General features: G+C 39.4%; 1 protein-coding gene across 2 annotated transcripts in view; it reads right to left on the minus strand.

Annotated features, from left to right (window-relative positions):
• CTNND2 (catenin delta 2) overlaps positions 1 to 21,685 on the minus strand; it is a 538,559-nt gene that overhangs the window by 86,291 nt on the left and 430,583 nt on the right. For both annotated transcript variants that reach the window (XM_086469516.1, XM_086469517.1), the window contains 2 exons: positions 8,887 to 9,004; positions 4,730 to 4,915 (listed from right to left, as the gene is read on the minus strand). In XM_086469516.1, the coding sequence (XP_086325642.1) occupies positions 4,730 to 4,915; positions 8,887 to 9,004 (304 nt within the window). The remainder of the gene's footprint in view (positions 1 to 4,729; positions 4,916 to 8,886; positions 9,005 to 21,685) is intronic.

Raw genomic sequence — 21,685 nt, forward strand, 5'->3', positions numbered from 1 at the left:
AAGCTGAATACAAAGATCTTTAACAGCAACAGACTTATGAGAGTCAGAGTACTCTAATAAAGTTTCCAAAGTTTTCGCACTACTAAGGAACTTTGAGAGGAGAAAAAGATCACTCATGCTCCCCTGTGCCACACAACAGATTATCTACAACCTTCTTTCTCATTTTAATGAGAGCAAATCCATGTTTATAGCATAATTCTACTGAATATCAGGGAAGTCTTCAACTCAGTAAGAAAAGCGCACTTTCCATATTTTGGATTTTGTACTGACAACCTCAGGTTGGTGGAGTTTGTTATTAAGGAGTATCACAGGACAATAGGTTTTCTTGTGATAACAAAGCAACAGTGTTCTATTTTCATTTATTACATATGAGTACTTTCCCATGATCTGTGCAAATACCACTACTAAAAAAATAAAACACACTCAAAAATAATGCAGCAGTGACTAAAACGATCTTGATCTCTCTCCAGTGACCCTTGACATTTGAGACAGCTACGCTCTTTGTAGCAGCAGTGACAAAATTTGCAATTAAACAGGGCTCACCAAAAGCATTTTCTAATGCCAAAGACTTTTAAACTAACAGGCCCCCTAAGAGGGCTATTTCTCACCCTGCATTTCTTAATGGCTGTGGCAGTCTGTGCCAGCTGTCCCTAGGCATGTCAGTTCAATAACCTCTTTTGGAAACCTTTGTCCAAGAGATGCATTGGCAATGCTGTCAAGAGCAGAAATCTAAAGTTAACCAACAACAATCCATCAAAATCACAGAGCTTGCTTTCAGGGGTGATGGGAATCCATGCAGCTGATACAAAGAAGGCAGAAATGCCACTATTTAAATCAAGTCAAATTTCAGTTTAGACATCCAGACCTAAAGAAAGGTGGTGAATATAAATGAAGGTGTCTATTGACACAGAGACTACAGGAGTAGGGTGGGAAAGGGCAGAGCTGCCGTGGTCCAGCAACATGTAGTCCCAACAAAACTGGGCAATTCCTGGATACAGTTTATTCCATAAATAACGGTAATCTCCCCAGTTTGATGCAACGATTTTGGGAAAGTTATTTGGAATGCTTTCACAACATTTAGATGTTTTGAATCTTTATTATTAATTAGATACGAATAAATAAAAAATATGCTCCATATATATCACATACTTAAAATAATTGCCAATGCCTTTATATTATTACGCTTAGCTAAGAAAAATAATTTAATTCAATTTGTGCATTTTGCCTCTGCTTAAAACCAGACCACTCCCAAATAAAACAGGATGGAGTTCAGTTCAGGGACAAAGTCCTTGGCATCTCACTACATCTCCTTCTCCTCACCCCACTCCCCTCCACAGGAAGCAGAATCTACTGGGCTTTGCACTAAGTTCCACAAATTGACAAATACAAATTATATTTAATAACCCTATAATTTTAACTTCGAAAACAACTTGGCCATACATGATAGCGAGAGATGCCCAGTGTATATGAGATGTTTCTGTGCAGGCAAGCAAGAATTTAGAAATGGTTGCTAAGAAGCTCTGTAACGAGTTGCTCAAAACGGTCAATTTCTTGCTAATCAATACTTGGCCTAACCACTTTATGCCACACAAGGAAGGAACAAGTGGAAACAGTATCCCTCCTAAGCAGAACATACTGACAACACAGCCTTTCATCCCTAATCTCAGTTTAAATTATTAGCTAAACCCAGGAGCCATTGCCATTTCTCTGTTTCTGTGTTTATTAATTTGGTATGGCTCAGTAGAGTAATGAAATATACTTGGTAAAACAGTGATCTCACCACATGAAAAGGCATATCCAACAGCTTTATTTTTTATTCTTTTTGAAATATTATTGCCTTAAACCTGGTATTTCACCTGGACAGAAGAATTTACAGCCCATTTAGCAAGCATGCTAAAGAGGTGTGCCAGTCAATTCATAATGACATATAACTTGAAATGTTGCTGTTATACCTTAAGGCTCCTGACAGAAGGTGAAAGAGAAGGTCAGGCTCATTTCAAAAGTGTCACTTCCAATCAAAAATCAGATTTTGGGCTAGATCCTGGGTTGACAAGAATGATCACACATGGGGAACTTGAGAGGAACGTGAAGCCAAGAAGCCAGATTGTTTCTCCTTAGTGAAGAAAGGAAAAGAAATGAAATAGTATCCCGTGTATATAATGGGCTCCATAACAAGGAATAAAATAAGGATTAATGACAACTCCCTGGTTCTTTTACTGAAATTGGACCATACACCTTATTTTCCCTAACCACTTTTTCTCATAATCCTTGTTTCTTGTACAGCTTGAAGAACAAAACTGTTGGCAGCAGTCAGCATACTAACAGCAGACAAAATTTTCAGTGGTGGAAAAATTAGTTTCCATCTGAAGAGTGACATGATACAAGGCACAGAGGTCAATGTCTACAATGTCCTAGAGGGAGATGAAGGCCTCTACAGCTGTAGAGCTTTGTGGGGTGAGGGCTCGGTGACAGCTGATCACAGGTAAGCAGCAGAGAGCATACAACGAGCAATGGTGACAAGGAATCACAGTCCTTGGGGGCCGAGACAGAAATAAAGTCAGGTGAGTCTCACTTATTTTTCCTGAGGCCTTTATAGAAATTTTGCTTTCTCTTTTTCCACAGATAACACCAATGCTATACCTGGCTTTTAACCCAAATCTTTAGAAGGTTTGGGTCTCTTCCAGCATTAAACTTGTGTGACAAAGCATACATGCCTCAAGAACCTGTTTGATTCTGGTAAACCACGGAAGAGATGAACATTGTGGGCTCTTTTAATACCACTCACCTTTATTCTGAAATAAGGAGAACACTTTCCTGCAATTCTAAGGGAACTCCTTAAGAATGGTCATCTGAAAGGTGTCATTAGCCTTAACTATGACCTGAACAAAGAAACATTTCTTACTTGATTTCATGATGTAGAGAAGTTGCCATTGGTAAAGACAAAAACTGATGTGACTAATAAAAACTATATTCCAATTTGTTCTTGAAAGACCTTTCAAAGAAAACCACTTTATGTTACCAATCATTTCTGTTCTCCTCAAGTAACTTATGCATGACTAAAACTGAAATATAACAGAAATAGGAATAGTTTCCCAAGTCATAAAACAAAGAAACCAAATTCTATGTTCTTTACAGAGAAAACCAATGAGGAAGTGACTTTAATGTTACAGAAGATTTCTCCTGTTTTGTGGTTTAAGAAACAAACTCCCTAGATGTGTATGGGATTCTTAATTTTTTTTTTTAAGTACAGAAAAATGCAACTTCATCCACAGCTGCCGTCTAACATGATACATCCGATACTACTGCCCTATTACAGTAGTCTTGCTACTACTAGCCTTTAGGCAAGTTGAACATGTATCTAATAATTAAAGACCACTCCATAAATGCCTATACTGGTCAGTTCAGAAGAAGTTCAAGAAAATACACACTTGAGAAACTAAGTGAAGAACTGAAGAAGTATACTGTAAAAGGAAAAATTCAAAATTGTATTCACCAAAATCTGAACACTTTTTCCCCACACTGGTTTATAAACCTTATTTTCCGAGGAAGTCATTTGAAACAGCCAGTTTTATTCTATGAGAAACCCACACACTGCCAAAGAAAGAATGCTGCCTATACCCTCAACACATTTTCTGGAAACATAAAGTGTAGCAGGCTGCAGAACTGGAAACTACTCTCCTGTACGGAGATGTTACAACTCTTAGAGATGTGTCTGTGCCCTGTGCTTCACTTGACAGGAAAGGCAAAACTCTCAAGAATTAAAGGAATCACACAGGTAAATGACTGGAGCTTTAATACTGGGCTGAACTCTACTTCGTGTATCTGTAGGTGACACTAACAATGAGACCCAAATATTCAAATTAATGTTTTACTTTGAGCTATCTGAAACACAAATAAATGGCAATGGAAAATACTAAATCTAGGAAGAGATCAAGAACTACGTGCTGCCAGCAGAGGTCATTTGAAAGAGTTCAGAAATCAGTAGCCATTCTCATTGCTATTTAGTGTGTGTACTGACACAATGTCTTTCTCTGAAACACCATTGTCAGCATTCCCCAAATTTATGTTGTTAATAGGAAAACAAGAAGATAAATACACTTTGAAAGTCAACCCACATAAGATAAAAACCCACAGCACCTCAAATAACTTGAGGAAGCTATCCAGATTGTACTTCTCAATCTTTGTTTTGTAATGACATTAAATATAGCAAAATACGCATGCTTTTCTAACATTCACTCATATCACTTGATTCAGTCCTGTAAACTTTTCTCTCAGCATGTAGAGGCAGAATACAAGACTAACTTTGAAGCAAATAAGCATACAAATACAAGCCTGATGCTTCCTTGCATCAAGGCCTCTCTACAGACACGTGGCTGTATGTAAGTACAGTGTAAAGTATACGCAGATTACATCTGAATGGTAAGACTTAGATTTTTCATTATAAACGGCTTCCTTTAATAGACTGAGCATTTCAGAGTATTTATTGTGCTCACAGTGTACCCATGTCTACAATTGCCAGGTGCCACCATGTAATATGTGACTTTCTCAGGAAATGTATTTTGTTACTCCAGAGCCAGTCTGCTTTAAGTGCTCAGCTAATTAACAAAGGCAACAGTTTTGTATATTATGCATCATGAACTTTATTTCTAATACAGTGCATCCATTATTTATGTTTTAAATGATGGGAACTTCACCTACTTGCAATTCAGCTGCACGTAACTTTCATTACCTGATCTTGTGATTTCTTTTTCTTCTTCTTCTTCCCCCAGCACCCTGAACTCTCTGTGTCTTTTCCATTGGCATCACCACAGAGTAATCCATCAAGTTCATCTGTTCCCATCTGCTGTCCCTGAGATGTTTCTGCAGCTAGCCTGTATGAGAGGTTCCTCAAAATACACACACAGTTTTCAACGGTCTGAAAAATGTGACAAAAAAAACCAAAATCAAACAAAACAGGCAAAAAACCAAAAACCAAAAAACCAGAAAAAAGTTAAAATCCTTCACTTGCTTGCTCTATATACAAAGCAGAAGAAATATTATTGATCTTTGCACATGTATATTCCCAGCACAATTCTGATCTGATCATTTCCAAGTAGTCCCTAGGTAACCACAGCTTAAGAGATTTAGAATTTTTTTATGTAAAGAAATCAGTAGTCTGGGCAACATTGTTCCAGTTTTTCTTATTTTCATTCCGAATTTCATACTGGAGCCGCACGTGAAACAGAAGCAGAGGTAAAAAGTGATCAAGAGAACCTGAACACACAGAGAATGTCAGCAAAGTCCCACTTCAGTGAACATAAAACGCTACAAACATAAAATGGCAATAGGTTCTGGGTTTGTTTTTTTTTTTTTTCTTTTTTTTAAACCAGAAATAACCCTTTTCTGGCATAAATTCTCTGTAAGTTCCCAGAAAAACAGGATCCTAGTTCCATTTCACAAGTAGCATGAACAGATGATGTTTCGAGACACAGAAATAAGACCAGAAATCTCAGGGTCTTGTTGCTTTTACTGCTTCTAGCCAGGCTGCAGATACCTTGTGGGTAGCCTTTCCCTTTCATCCATTTATCCCCCAATAGTTTACGCCTCCTGTAGAAAATGCTGCCAGGAATCCAGAAACGGAGTGACACCCAGTGGAAGAAAATTCACTAATAATTCACCATAATTTCTGCAAGTCTAAAAGAAGTTCAGCTTAGACCTACTTGAAGCTTACTCAGTTGGTTCAATTCGGTTTGACCTTCCCTAGTAAGAAGGATATGGGCTTTCTAGAGGCAGGGAAAGCACGATTAAAAAAGCCAGTCTGTATCTATGTATACTTCAACTGTTCTTAATGCTCCATGGAGATAAGAAGTGACAGTCACTACATCCCAGCTCTGTTGCTCCATTAACCCAGAACGGAACAACCGCGAGGCCTTCGGCTTTGTCTTACTCTGCCACATTCACCAGTGAGGCAAACAGATGGGGCTTCATTTACGTTCATATACTGTATGAGCTTATGCCAGGTATGCACTTGGCAAGCAGTTTTTGTGACGACATTAAGTTCCAGAGATGATAGTGAACTCAGACTCATCTCCGCAGGAATATTTACTTATTTTTTAACATAGATGAAATTTCACATTACACTTGTACTAATCTGAAGTCTCCAGCCAAATACATAAACACATGCAGAAATATACATGTGTGCGCGTAGAAAGTGTTCTAAGTGTGCCTTTCATACTTGAAAGCTCTGCAGACCATAAATTTTCAAAAGTTTGCTGCCTCTTTGACATTTGTGAATTTTATTCACTCTTGCTAATATTTGTTTCTGCACAACCACAGTGTGCTGAAGCCAAAGCTTTGTGTTTGTTGATAAGGGTTCTAAATTTTTATTCCCCTTTTTACAAATAATAGTTTTCACAATAAAAACTCTCATTACATCAAAAACAAGTAAGCAGAGTCCACCGCGAGGACAATATTACTTCAAAGTAAAAAACCAATCAGCAAACTTCCACAGCTTCAATGCAACCGACACCTTCTTCACTCCTACAAGCCAAGAAAGCTGGTTTGAGCCATGCCGCTGGACAGATGTCACGCCTTGACTTGTAGCTTTGAACTTTCAAATGTCCTTGTATTCCTCATTCCTTTTCCAGTTTCATCATAAGGGGACTAAATAGGAGTTCAGTAATCTTTCTACTTTAATAGATCAAACTGAAATTATGAACAGTAATTTCATCTGGTAACCATATCCAAGTCACTCATTTTTAATCCTTTAACTTGAATTAGCATAGCTTTTTCTTAGTACACATTTATAAGAAACACTGCTGCTATGATGCTTGTGATGATGCTAAGATTTATGCATTTTTAACTTCACCAACATGAGGAATGACTTTAACAACAACTCTGCAAACGCTTGCAAGTCCCCCATCCTCTTTCAGGACCTGCAAGAGCAGGGATCAGTTTTTCAGCATTTCAGTTTTTAGTCACTAACAGTATTACAAAATTATCTAATAGGGCAATTGTTGTGGCATTTGGAAAACAACATTTATAACTTTATTTTAAAGTTCAATTTTTCGTTATAATAGCACCATTTTTGCAACTAGATTAAAAAGTGATTTAGAGACAGTAATATAAATATTTAATGTAATTAAAATTACATTCTACTTTGGGATAAAGATGTAAGGTAAGAGGCTACACTATGGTGTTTTGTATTTAGCTGCACAACTGCTTTATGTCATACAGTTAGAAGCCCATTACACAGGAAGTTAAAACTACTAAGGCAGGGAGAATAATTTTTCTCCCATTTTTTCATTTTTTCCTCCAGGTATGACTTAGCCTGCAGTTTTTCCAAGTCGTAACAGCTACAAATAAAAGTACAAACAGAACAGTCTATATTAACAAGAATAGGCAAAACAGGGAGCTTACTGTGCTCCTTATTTAGCCTTTTTAACAGCAGAACAACCTTGAAATCAGTTGGGTCACCTACAAAGAAACTGCTGAAAAGGCAGCAGCTGAGCTGTGAGATGGGGCATAAACTGACTTCTTTCCTCCTCCTCCATCCACCTTCCGCTCTGCTCCAATGAAGCCCCTCTAACCTCTCCTTTCTGTTAGGCCAGCCGAATCAGAGCTTTAAAACAGTCCCTGGTCCAGCTCTTCCAAAAACTCACAAAGTTAAAAACACTCATGCGTTTGGGGGCTGCTCTGCAGGAGGCGTCAGGGAGGGGCGGGGGCAGCTGGGTTTGCTCTGAACCCTACTGCAAGTGCGGTCCCCACCTCATGGGTGGGCCTCCTCCAAGCATCACTCTGCTAAACTTCTATTAATGGAAAATTGACCATAGACTAATGGGTTGTGGGGTTTTTGGGTGTTTTGTGGTGTTTTTTTTTTTCTTTTAAAAAATAAAACCATGCTGCTAGCCCAGCACCACATGCTACAAACCCCTCTAATTCCTCTCTCCATCCCCTAGATTCATACACAAATTTCACCTATTTGGTTCAGGCTAACGACCAGAAAGGTCTGGAGGTTGCCCCTCTCCAACCTATAAACCCCTCCAATCTATAAACCTACAGAAGTCCACGGACAGCTATCTGCGAAGGATCATTTGGAAACACAAACCCAGCAAGCTTTAAAACTTCTGTTGCGTAAAAGGCTGCTCTCCTGCAATTCTTAGGGTTTGCAAAAGGACCAAGGCTGCCCTAGAGCTGTAACTGTAATTAACTTAGCACCATATACTGAAAGCAAAAGGTATTTGAAACCAGCCTTTTTCTTCTCTGGAATACTTTAATGTATTACAAATCTTCAATTTGTAAATACTTGAAGGTTTTTTAATCAGGTAGTGCCTTTCACCTTTGGAGAAGCATGTTCATATATTAGTACTTTCAAAGGAGACATCAAAATGCATCTTAAAACAGTTGTTACTAAAAGCATTCATCAGTTCTCTTCAAAGAAGAAATAAAGTTGGTTGTTCTGTAAAACTGCCTATTAGTTGCTCAATTTGGGTTTTTTTTTTTTTTTGGTGTGTTTTTCTTGTAAGGCTACCTCACTGTTATTAGCTCTGTCTCATACTGGGTACTAAAAAATCAATTTTAAGGTAAACCTGGCAGAGCAACGTAAGGAACTTTACATGGAATATGAAATATTTCCTCTTCTTAAACCACTAGCATATTTTTTCCCTTAATACTTCAAGTGAGCAGATGACACGCTTACCTGTGCACACTACACAGCTAGACACAAATCCAATACTTAGCACACAAAAACACACAGCTCAACAAAAAGAAAAGAAAAAGATGAGCTAAATTATGCTTTTCTAAGGCATCCCTCACAGAGCATTTTTTAAAAAAAACCTGTGACTTTATAGTTCTGAGGTACCCTGAATACCTGGATTTCTTGCTCCTGAAAAGAGAAAGATGACAAACCTTACTATCAATTTCACTGCTCCCCAGAGCAGACTGGATCACGTACAGCAATGCATCCGTCAGGCCATCACACTCCCTCATTCTTCTGCGGGCCTCCTCTCCAGCAGAGCTGACATTCCTGCAAGGCAACAGCAAGGGTCACCACCTCCCCTCCTGAAACCTTCTCACAATTGACATACAGATAAAACACTTGTTTTATTTTCTCCTTTCATCAGCTCAGAGCTGTGAATAATGAAGACAGCTGTGAATGAGCTCAGGAAATGTAACACAGAGGGGAACAAATGGAAGTCATCAGGTCCTCCATGAGAAGAGGCTGAGAGGCCAAGCAGCATGCGCCCACCTGAGCTGGGAGACCCACAGCCTACTAAAATTTGGAGAAGGGCTGATAATTTTTCTTTCTTTTTTTTTTTTTTTTTTTTTAAAGTAGGTTTACAGTAGTGAGAAATTGTTTTAAAAATGTGCATATGTACATATAAATCAGGCTTTAAAAAGTCTAGAGGTTTTGCAAAAGAAATCTCCTAGGATTTGAAGAGCCCCGTAGTTAGGGCTCTTAACCTGAGAGAAAAATATTATCAAAGCATAACATAAAACACCTGGTGTTGCTTGCTTCTCACTTTACATGAGTGTTTCCTTTTCTCTCTCATTTTGAAAGAACATTAATGCCTCAATCTTCTCTTTACGTAGTTACTCACAAGTTGTTTTACATTGCAAAATTTAAAACCTCAGCTTATTATTACTGTTCCTCAGACAGGGCCAGAGGGCCTTCTGAATACATTTATAAAAATGCAATTAAAATAAAATTTACTGCATAAAATAATGTGTCATAAAGTTAAAAATATTGATGTAGAAAGAAACAAATATGTATGAATGAGCATATATAAATAGAATCTATACTTGCTAACATCAAGTCTCCCTGAGAAAAATTGCATTCAAATTTGTGCAGCCATTTTGATTTGGAAATGGGTGAATTAGCAATCTCAGGAACACGGTAAAACTTTTCACATAGTCTCCTTCATTAGGGGAAGACAGCCTGAGGTGGCTCATCTGTAGCTCCCCTCTCCCCACTACTGAAGTTTATGCGAAGAACAGAAAAGGGCACACCAGCCCTGCGTACTTAATGCCAATGTACGGAAACAGAAGGGAGGGCACTGGCCCTTTGATTTGGAAGAAGGCAAGGCACTTTCTTCCTCTCATGCCATTTTCAATTGCCTTTGCATCAAAGATGGAAAAAGGATGAGAATCCTGGGAGGAGGGAATGAATTTTAAATGGAGGAAGGTGAGAGGACTTAAGGATAGGTCTCCTTTCAATTCTTTCTTTGCTCTAGCTACTTCATCCTGTTCTGCCTATCATCTAAAAAATAGCATTTCTGTTCCCCCAAAGCACCAAACGGTTTTCCTAATCAAATAATCTTATAACTGGACAATCCCCCAGCCCCTCCAATGCAGGCTCTTAATTGATTTTGCTCCCTAATCACACATAATTTTCCATCTATACTTGCCTCCCCACACAGTCCTAATTAGTTCTGCTCTCCCACACACAACCTGCCCCAATTAATTCAATACTGTTCCCTTCACCTCTGCAGACAGTCCAATAAAAACCATACAGCCCAGGAGCACGAGAATGAATTCCTTTATTTCCCTAGCACACAAGTTAGTCCTTTTTCATTTTCCTTGATACTCCCCAGTTCATACCACATTACACATCAGAAGTGTGCCCTTCATAATGGCTTTCATGTTTTGTGTTGTCTTGTTCAATTCCACACCTTTCCCCCCCTCTCTCTGTTGCTATAAGAGCAGCACATGAAGATTCTTCCTCCAGTTCATGGAGAAACCTTCTGTCATCCAGGAATTGGGGTCTGGAGAGCATCAAACAGAAAAAGTCTTCCACTGAAGTGATTGAAACCTTTTGACTTCCCTTTGGGTGACAGAAATCAGAAGGTAAAATTATACAGCATGGTTTTCCCAAAACAGTGCCTGTGTCTTACATGTGCAGGGCTGGGGACTCTGCCTAAAGTGCATTTTGAGTAGACTGTCCCCTTATTAAAGGCAACAGCTCCACCTGAAAGTCCGTAAGGGCAACATACGTGGGAAAAGCAGAAGCATGGATCTGAAAAGTGCATTGTGGGGTGGGCAGTGAGGGAGATTACTGGACTTCTTTTATCTAAAATTCTACTCTCCTATCCTCCAGGAAGATAAAGATAGAGGTAGAGAGTTGTATCCAGCCCTAAAATAACTGCAGAAATTACAATAGGAGGATGCTGAGGAAGTGTTCTGAGCACACCACCTTTCCTTGCACCATTATCAAAAAAAAAAAAAAAAAAGCTGAAATATTACTGAGTCCTTTCAAACAGAACTAGATCTAACAGTCTGTACTAACATAATGTGTCCAGGCTTCTTCATTTTCTGCAGTTACATATACTGAGTGCAAGCTGTCAAAATATAGACTTAGACATTGGTAGAAACAGAGACGTACATTCTCCCTGATCTTTTCATTGAGGTGATTTCTCCTTCTCTCTAGCATGGCCAAATGAATGTCACCTTGGCTCTCCAGAGCCTGCAGAGACTGGAAGCCTCTCAGCTTCTCTCCAAGCTCACCAGAAACTCCTCCTCACCAAGACAGCAATGCAGACAACCTTATAGTCCCTGAGCTGTGAGCTGTCTGCCTCATTCAATTCCAGCCAAACAAAGAATATGAGGTCTTCATACAAAGTAATACAGACACACTAGGGGCACATCTCGCACAGACAATGCATTTCTTTGCCCTGTGTGGAGGAGCCGTCGGGTTCGGTTCTTCTCCTTCCCCATTACGCTCTAGTTGCTTCAGTAATCAAGAGATGGATATACCGAATTCCCATGACTGCTTTTCCTTTTCTTTTAAAAGTCTCTGTCTAGTTTCTGCACTGACTCATAGCTACTACAGCCCTCCCCAGATTTGGCATATTTATTTACATGGGAAATAGCTTAAAAACCAAGACAAATCCAAACCTTGCATCAACATCTCGGCAGAAATAATAATTTGATTATTTAAAAAGAAATATATTGCATTATCTAACTATGCCCATTTCACCTCCATTGAAGGACTCATTGTTAACTGAGATCTTTTGCAGAAGGTCTCTAGTATCATCATGTTCAGGCTATGTAGTTATGCGGAAGAAAAGCAAGTTCCAGATTACGAGAGCTGTCAAAGAAAACAGGCTGCCATCTTAATTTTCTTATTTCTTATTGTTAACTTGAACATGCTCTAGCTGTCAGTGTGACAGGGAGAGGCCATGATTTGTCATTTGTGAATTTACAGGTCACTGTGTAAACCTTAAACTGGAGCATTAGTAGTATCTACTGTTGGTAAAATGTCCCACTGAGTAAGCACACTTTTCTCCAGTATCAGTCTCCAAACAGGTGAAACCACATTTTCTGGATTTTTAAAGAGATGTGGAGATACCATGCACAGGTTTTCATGAAAAACTTACTTTTCCATCTAAAGACAGCCTAGCAAAACCTTGACTGCCTGGTAAATTCTGGTTATTTGTGGAAATTCTACTCGCAGGGTATATGCGAGAATACAAAGAATACAGAGTGCTGAAGAGTAACTCTCAGTTTAGTCAGAAGGTCCCACTCAGACCTCCAAAAACTAGTTAATGTAAACAGCTTCTTCTCAGGAGTGGAACACCAAGAACAGATAGTCAGAACATGAGCTCAGACCCGCGGCTCATCAAACTGCTGTTTTCTCAGCAAACGGCGGCCCAACTTTGCTAATAATCTAGGAATAAAAAGAGAACTACACTAATCCAGCTTCAGATTTTCAGTTTTATAGGAAGATGTGTCACAGCTATCATGCCATCACCTGATAACTAACAGCAGGCATAATCCTCCAAACACACATAAGGGGTGTCACTCCAGTGCTCTATGGATATGAAGTGTGCAGTATAAAGGAATGCCTGTGCAGCACATATCCGATTCCTGTCAACCTGGCACTTACCTTAGCTATTCAATATAATTGGTGGGATCTGAGGCAGGGGAATATAGGTAGTGCCAAGTAATTTCCTTCTCCTTTAGGGTAATTTTCCATATGCTCATACAAACTGTGGAGGTTTTGAGCAACATCCTTAAGACTCTAGGATAGCTAAGTTCACCTGCCTTATCCAGGGGAGGGACACTGAATTCTATGGAAAGATCATCCAGAAAGTCAGTGTGCTGAGACATGCCCTCTGGATATGGGAATATTTAGCAAGCTGTTCACATTACTCTCAGTGGCAGTTCTACAAATCTCAAAGACAATTAAAGCATCTACAGAAGCAACCGCCCTCCTTGAACATGCTCAGGTCACATCAAGTAGTATGACCTCTCCTGTACCAGCTACAGGTCTGCAGACTGCAGAGCTCACTGTGGTCGTGTAGGATAATCGCTGAGAACAAATAACCTGTATTTAGCAAAGATGAAATTAAGATAGGTCTTCCTCAAAGTCCCATGACAAAAAGAGAAAGCATGTTTAACATCTCATATGTGTAACACTTTTGCTATAGACTGATGTGGTATAAGAAAGAACAGACACAGGAAGGACAATATCCTAAATCAGGTGGAATGCAGAAGTTATCTTTGGTATGAAACTTCAGATGCATCCCATGTACACCATTACTCATAGAATCACCAGGTTGGAAGAGACCTCTAAGATCACCAAGTCTAACCGTAAACCTAACACCACCATGTCCACTAAACCATTTCCCAAAGTGCTACATTGACATGTGTTTTGAACACCTCCAGGGTTGGTGAGTTCACCACTTCCCTGGGCAGCCTGTTCCAATGCTTGACCACTCTTTCAGTAAAGAAATTTTTCTTAATGTCCGATCTAAAACTCCCCTGGTGCAACTTGAGGCCATTTCGTCTGGTCCTTGTTACTTGGGAGAAGAGACCAACACCCACCTCACTACAACCTCCTTTCAGGTAGTTGTAGGGAGCGATAAGGTCTCCCCTCAGCCTCCTCTTCTCCAGACTAAACAACCCCAGTTCCCTCAGCTGCTCCTCACAAGACCTGATCTCCAGACCCTTCACCAGCTTCGTTGCCCTTCTCTGGACACGCTCCAGCACCTCAAGGTCTTCCTTGCAGTGAGGGGCCGAGAACTGCACACAGTACTCGAGGTGCAGCTTCACTAGTGCCGAGCACAGGGGCAGGATCACCTCCCTACTCCTGTTGGCCACACTATTGCTGATACAGGCCAGGATGCTGTTGGCCTTCTTGGCCACCTGGGCACACTGCTGGCTCATGTTCAGCCGGCTGTCGACCAACACTCCCAGGTCCTATTCCAAACAGTTTTGTGTAAGAGGGACTAACTGCAATAGCCTTAATCTTTTTCATCCTTCTGCTTGTTATAATAGCCACCCAAAAGAGATTTTTCACAGAAAGGGGGAAAAGTTTATACAAATGAAGAATTCAAAAAAGTCCATTAATGTTGTAGGAATCATGTTTATGTTTCCCTGAGGATACCTAGCAAGGCAAAAGCCCTCAGGAGAATACTGAATATCTAAGTTGCAACTGACACACCAAATACCAATCTTCAAAACACGCACATAAAAAAAAATAAATACTAATACTACCCCCTCTACATGTGCTCTCTTATATGTTGCCTATTTTTATTTCTATCTGATTGACTAAACATTCTCCTCCAGGGACAGAACTTTGTCAAGCTGGCATCCCCAGTTCCATCACAGGCTGGAGCGAATAGTGATGATTCTCTGAGCTGGTCTGCAATGTAGCAGATGCTCACATAAGAGCTATTATTTTTTCTGTGTACTTCCAGCTGTTTCTATAAGCATTCAGACTCTTTGCTGCAAGGGTCTAATATAGTAACATGGACAGCAAAAAGAAGCAACCAGCACCATGCACATATCCAGCTCACAGTCATCAGCAGTGCCTTGACAACTCTACAGTTTTAAGGGCTTTTTATAATGGAGTAAAACTTGAGTCACATTGGCTTATCTGTAAGTATTCAGTGCAGCCTTTGGACACACAGTAGATAGATTAGCTGTAGTAGTTACAGTTACTACTGTAACTTCTAGACAAATTCTAATTTTTTATCATTATTGGTACACTAAGACTTTCTTTAATCATCCCCTACTGCTGAACATTAAGCTACCTGATAAGAGTAGCTATCTCTCAGACAACACACAAACTTAAACAAGGCAGTGAGACAAAGAAAACACAAGGTGGTTCATCTTCATTATTAGGAATTTCTAAGTGTTAGGCTTTTAGTGACTACAAAATCAGCTTACTGTTTGGAAGTAATAATAAATTAAAGTAGATTTTTCGGTCACTGCCTCAGATCCTCCTTGCAATTTTGACTGATTTGAATGACAGTTCAATGCAGCATTCGCAAGATCTCTTCTTGCTAAATGTTCTTAGTACCAGATATAGCCTTCTTTATCTATAAGATGGTCTTCAGAGGAGTAATAGCTTATCAGTCCTGCATGTGGATTAAGAATAACACAGGTTTTGAGGCAAATTCTCTCTTATCAATTAGAATGGCTCAACTGCAATTAAAGAAGTAAGACCATTTTATATCAGCAAGGGATCTGGGCCCAGATCTTTACCTCTTAGAGATTCATGTCACTTTAAAAGCATACTTTGCAATTAAACAAATATCCAACAGCCTAATGTGGATACAGTCTTGGTTATTAACCTTTCTATCAAATGCTATAACAATGTGATTTAGCTCTGATTATTCAGCCATATCTTTCATTTTCAAAACATCCGAGCAATTAGCCTACCAAGTCAAGCACTCAACAGGCAGCTTTCGCTGCTGTGCTTCTGCATGTCCAATCCTTAGGCTGAATGCACTGTTTTTAATGACCGCTCTGTGTGATCTGTGAAGCAATTGACTTCTAACACAATTGTTGACTATTTTGATATGTTTTGAGAAGATATGTGGTGGAAAAGAACATGAACTGCAATAAACATGTTAAAAGAAGTTGTCTCCCTAAAAAAAAAAAAATCAACCCCAAAATTTTACAGTATAGAGTATATTTGGGAAGAGTTCACGATATAATCAACCATAGCCTCATCTGAAAGAAACAAAACATATTTCTAACTCCCCCTCGCCTCCTTTGCTACCTGTTTTCATTTGAAGTGTAACTTCTATTTAAATACAGTACATAGAATTACATATAGTGTATTCAGGAAATGCTTTAAATTACGGTATAAAAAAATGCCACCCCCCACCAAATTTCTGATTTGATATTTCATTTCTCTGATCTGTAGTATTTGGCTCCACAAAAATCATTGCATTAATTAATGCGCTGCTGTTTATGCATACACTACATTTATGTACTACCTGCAGGAGTTGAAAGTTGGTTTGAAAGTTCATCCAGTTGGTAAGAGCTGAAATATTGTGACACTTACTGCCCTTGGGAAGAAGCTGCTGTGGTGCAGACTCTGAAGGTCATAATGGGAACAGTTTAAAGATGTGAATGCGAAGACATTTTTCTCCATTTAGAATGTTAACATTGCCTAATGGAGCTCTCTAAGTGTTGAAGACCTATTGCAGACAACCATGGTATGGTGTGGTGTGGTATGGCACAGTGTGGTATGGTGGCTCCAGCCAGCAGCCAAGTACCACACAGATGCTCAGGCATGCCCAGAGACTGCAGCAAACCTAGAGATGAGGAAGAGCACACTTCTATTTTCAGTAGAGTCTTTCCTTTTTCCTGCTTATCTAAGAGAGCACAATAAACTGGCCAATCCTCAGACATTCAAATGGCTGCCTTTTCCACTGAAAAGCACAAGGTTGAATGAACTCATGTATATAATGAATGAATTCAGGTATAATTCAATCATTACTTTTGCTTCAACATACACTGTATTCAGCCAGTGGTGCTCTGCAGCTCTTAGGAGGCCACCATTCAAATCTCTAATGCCAGCACCCAAACTGTTCACTGTTATCTAACTGTGCCATAATCATGGTGTACAGCCTCTCACTTTAAACCACGGTGGTATCTCAGGACCAGAAGAATGTAAATATAACAGAAAACCGCTAAAAACTATAGCAAGCCATAATAAAATACAGAAGTAGTGGACATGGGGATAAATAAGATATGCTAGGGGAAGTCAAAAGGGCTGATTCACAATCTCACTTTTGCACTTGGAAGATGCAATGAATAAACACTAAACGTGTTAGATAAGGCACAGATTGCCAGTATTCATTTCACTTTTCTATGACTTTTGACAAGACCTCTAATAAATGCACTTTAATGAGAATAAGCAACCATAGGAAGATGACTAGATAATAGTTAAAATGTAGGAAATAAATGGTCGGTTCTCACAATGGAGGGTAGTCATCAGTGGACCCATCAGAAACAGGAGATAAACAATGTAATGAAAGTTTGCTGAAGATACTAAGTTATTCAGAGTATTAAGCTAACTGATAACAGAGAAGTACTGCAGGACATTCATATTAGTGTATATAAATGTAAAGTGATGTACATGAGAAAAAAGTCCCATATATTCCTGATTTTACTTACTAGATGTCGAGCTCAGAACTGACCACTGCAACCTTGGAATTATAACAGACATCCATGAAGAGATAGCTCAATACTCAATAGCAACCAAATATACAAAATAGGCAGTAAGGCATACAAGGCAAACATCATAAACTAAATCAAAATATACCACTATATGCACCATCCTTATTGTGGTGTGCAATTCTGATCCCCCCATCTCAAAAAATATATGGAAGAAGTGGAAAAGATTCAGAGGAGGGGTACACGCTTCCACATTAGGAAGAATTTAGTAAGCCAGAACCCACCAGGTTGAAAGTGTGACAGATAATGGGAATGGGAGAATGTAACAAAGATTGATGAAGTCATTATGGTCACAGAGAAGCTGGATAGAAATCAACTTCTAATTTCAGTTGAAAATTGGCTCCAGATGGAACCAGACAAGGAAGGCTTAAAACATAAAAGGGATGGTAGTCGAATGAAGTTGAGCTGTAGATGCGCCCAAAGGAAGCTGTGCCTGGCAAAGAATATACGGGCTCGAAGGGAGGCAAGTTCACAGAAGAGAAATCTGTTAAGACTTACTAAAACCAAAGAAATCGCATCTGTTTCAGGAAGACTAGGAGCCAGCAAGAGGTTGGTAGGGCAATGAGGATAAGTGAACCTGAAAAGAAACCAGCCTCACAAATTCATAATCCTGGATTTAACCCTGAAAACTGCTTTGAGTCTCTTCTTTTGCTATTACCTACAAATGAAACACTAAGGTATCATTCAGTTTCCCAGAGAGAAGAGGCAATATGAATCTGTCCAACAGCTGCTGAAGAGGAGATGTACCGCATTTCAGCAATGGCTTCTGAATCAGTACTTAGAGCTGATGGTCTGAGAGAGATACACTTTCTAACTTTTGTTAAACAATATTATCCTGTACAGTAATAAACACAGGTGAGTATGAAAGAAGAAAGGATGTGGACAGTCCAGAGGGGTTTCTGGTCCCCCACTGCTAGTACTGGAAGAAATGGAGGCGCACCTGCAAGGCACAGTAGAGCAGCCAGCGAAGACATGGAAGCTAGCTCTGAAAGAGCTACAAGACTACTGCCGCTGGCTTTCTCACCAGCTTCTCGCTGACCACTTCTCCACACGGCTGACCAACTTAGCACAAATGCTGGCTGCTACAGCCGCCTTGCTCCTTCACCTGAACTAACTGTTCCAGCATTAGCTCAGGCACCTCCATCCTACAGAACTGCTTGCCACTGCATTTGCATTTGACACTGCAGCTTTTAATGTTTGCATGGAGCCAGGAGCAACAGGAGAACTCATGGATCAGGATGCCACTGAGGCTATTAATTGCAGGCATCACCCCACCACGTCAGCACCCAGAGAAACACAGATGTGATCGGTGGGAGCATACCCTGAGGAAGTATTACCAGTCTAATTTCTTCTTCCCTAGTTATCTAACTCCGGTCACTGTGAAAACTCAAAAATATTGTGTCAGATGCTTCAGTATTCTAAAGTAGTCTCTCCTGTTTTTTCATTTTCTTGCTCAGCTTGTTACCCGATTCAGAACAAAATGATTGATCAGACATAAATGGTTTTCAATTAACCTCATTCTACTTATTTATCAGATTATTTTCTTCAATGCTTAAAAATTGGTCTGTTTTGTTGTTCTTAATTGCCTTCCTCTACAACTGTTCAAAGAATTTCTAAAGTATTAAAACTCAGATTATTTGTTCATAATTTCTACATCTACTTTTCTCCTCCACTAAAAGATGATGTCTGTATTTGTCCTGTTTAATCCTGTAGGAAAGTCTCTGTCTTGCATGAGCTGCATTAGCAAAAGTACTTCCACAAGGAGAAAAATATTCCCTTTTTCACTTTTTTGTAGGCTACATTCTCAGGAAAAACTTGGCATTATAACTGCATTCATAAGAACAATTGAAAAGAAGCTGGCAAAATGCTTTAGAGTTCAGAATCATCATTAAAGAAACACACTAACTGTAAAAGACAGTAATTTAGTGTTTAAAAATATTATTCTGACTGTATTTATCACGATGTCTTACACCGCTGAGATCACTTCATAAAATCCTTTGAATGTTACTTCTGTAATATAATTTTAATTTTGTAAAGAAAGATCACTCTCCAGCCAAAATTTTAACACATACAACAGCTGGGGAAAAGCATTTTCTTTCGTACCTGAAACTTGTGAAAAGGAATTCAGCCAACTTCAAACAGTGTGTGAAATGTCTTGCCATCCTCTGATGTATTTTAACTTGTTTTAGCTTAAGAACAACTAGTACTAACAAATGAAAACAAAGCCTGTTGGTTTTGACAGTTCTTTCCCCATGACTTATTCCCAGCATAGCTCACGTGCTTTTCAGGGATACAGGCAAAATATTTTGAATGTCTGAGCTGATTATGATAAAAGTGCAACTTCATAATCCAACATGGGGCCTTCCTGACCTGCTTCCAGGCTTTACCTGAAATTGTTTAGAGACAGCAGGTACATCCTAGCTACAGGAGATATATTTGTCTCTAGAGTAATAGGAGAGGACCAGACCATCACATAAAATTAACAGTTAAAAAATAAGCATGACACTTTTCCAAATGGAGCAGTTTGCTTCTTCAATAAAGCTCCCAAATCAAAAAATCTGTGAAAAAGTTTCAGAAGTATAGTTTTTGGAATCAGAAAAAAACCCCACCAAACCCCAGAGAAAACAGACTTTGGCTTATGATTTTTTTTTTTAATTTGTTAAATATCTTGCTTTCTTAAAGGACTAGTTTGTGCATCCTTTCTTCCCTCTGTCAAGAAATTATGAACCCAAGAAGTCTTCAGAGTTTGTATGCTCTGGAGTCATCCTCTGCTCCATTTTAATAATGCACTTAGCATCGGGTCTCCAGCACGATCTGAAGAAGTCTTCACTGAAAGAATACGGCTGTGCTACCCCACAGAGGCAAAAATGAAAGCAATTTGAAGCCTACTATCTGCGCTTAAACTTTGTCAGTCAAATATTTGACTGTCGTGGATTTCAGTGAGTTTCAACTGTTATACATTCTCTTATTTGTCCACTACAAGAGAAAAAACTGTTTTAATCAGTAAATTATAGGTCCCTATCTTGCTGATGTTATTAGTTGGGTCTCCTTTTCAGTTCATACGTACAAATGAAACAACGAGGAGTCAGTCACTCAGTCAGTCAGTCTCCCAGACAAAACAGGCATTTTAAATATCCAGTGAATAGCCCGTTACATGGAAGAAAGTCCATATACCAAATAGACCCATTGGCCATATATTTGAAGGACCTCCTGAAGTTTCAGTCACACAATTCAGATGAGGGCAACGAAGCTTGTGCAGTAAAAAGCCCTGTGCCACAACTGTCAAATTCCCGCTATACCTACCTGCTTCAGGTATAAAACCAGCAGTTTTACAGTCAACTGTGCAGACAATTACATTCCCAAATAAGCAGACACTTTGAAATGGTGGCAAGCTAAAATGAGATCAAGTTTGATGATATACAGACATGAGTGTGTGTCTATGCAAACACAAAAGCAGTATCGTAAAAAAGAGAAGAAAAAATAGAGCTTATTTCATACATATTAACTCAGAATAGCATCTGCATGAGGGCAAACTAGTTTAAATCTTTGGACAGGGTCTCATGACACTGTCACTTTGATTTCCCACTCTGTGTTAGACAAGCATTCTACTTGGGCTAGATGACAATTCAGATGTGACTTTCTAGTTTGTCCTAGTTTGGCCGGGACAGAATCCCAGCCCAGCCATGCCAGGCAGGCCATCAGCAGTTTCAAGTCAGCCAAGACAGCCGACCTGAGTGAGCTACAGGTGTAGCCCACACTGTAAGGTCATTATAAAGACGGGAGGTTTGCTGAGAAGAGGGAGCTCCTGTGGGATCCTGCTCCTTCTCTGGCTTCTCCCTGCTCCTGAGGACTGCTCCTCTGTCAGTTGTGACTGCTGCACATCCATTTGGCTGAGTATAACTGTGTACACCTTTGTTGGTATCAGTGCTGTTGTTGTTAAGTCTGTTTTCACTTCAACCCATGGGCCTCTTCTTTTCACAATTCCCCCTCCTGGCTGGTGAGGGGTCATCAGGTGATAGAGAAACTGTTATAGTTTAGCCCCAGGTATGGGCTAAATGTAGACATAGTTGTACAAACATGAAAATAAAAAATGCCATTACACATGCATTCTGGGTTTCATTTTGACGTAAGAGTCTATTTTTCTTATGTTTTAACTTTCACTTTCCTATTTGTTATGCTGATTTTTAAATTGACATTGTTGTCATTAAACCAAGACAAAGAGTTTTGGATC

Source organism: Leptosomus discolor, chromosome 8, assembly GCF_034619465.1.
Source record: "Leptosomus discolor isolate bLepDis1 chromosome 8, bLepDis1.hap2, whole genome shotgun sequence".
Taxonomy (NCBI): domain Eukaryota; kingdom Metazoa; phylum Chordata; class Aves; order Leptosomiformes; family Leptosomidae; genus Leptosomus; species Leptosomus discolor.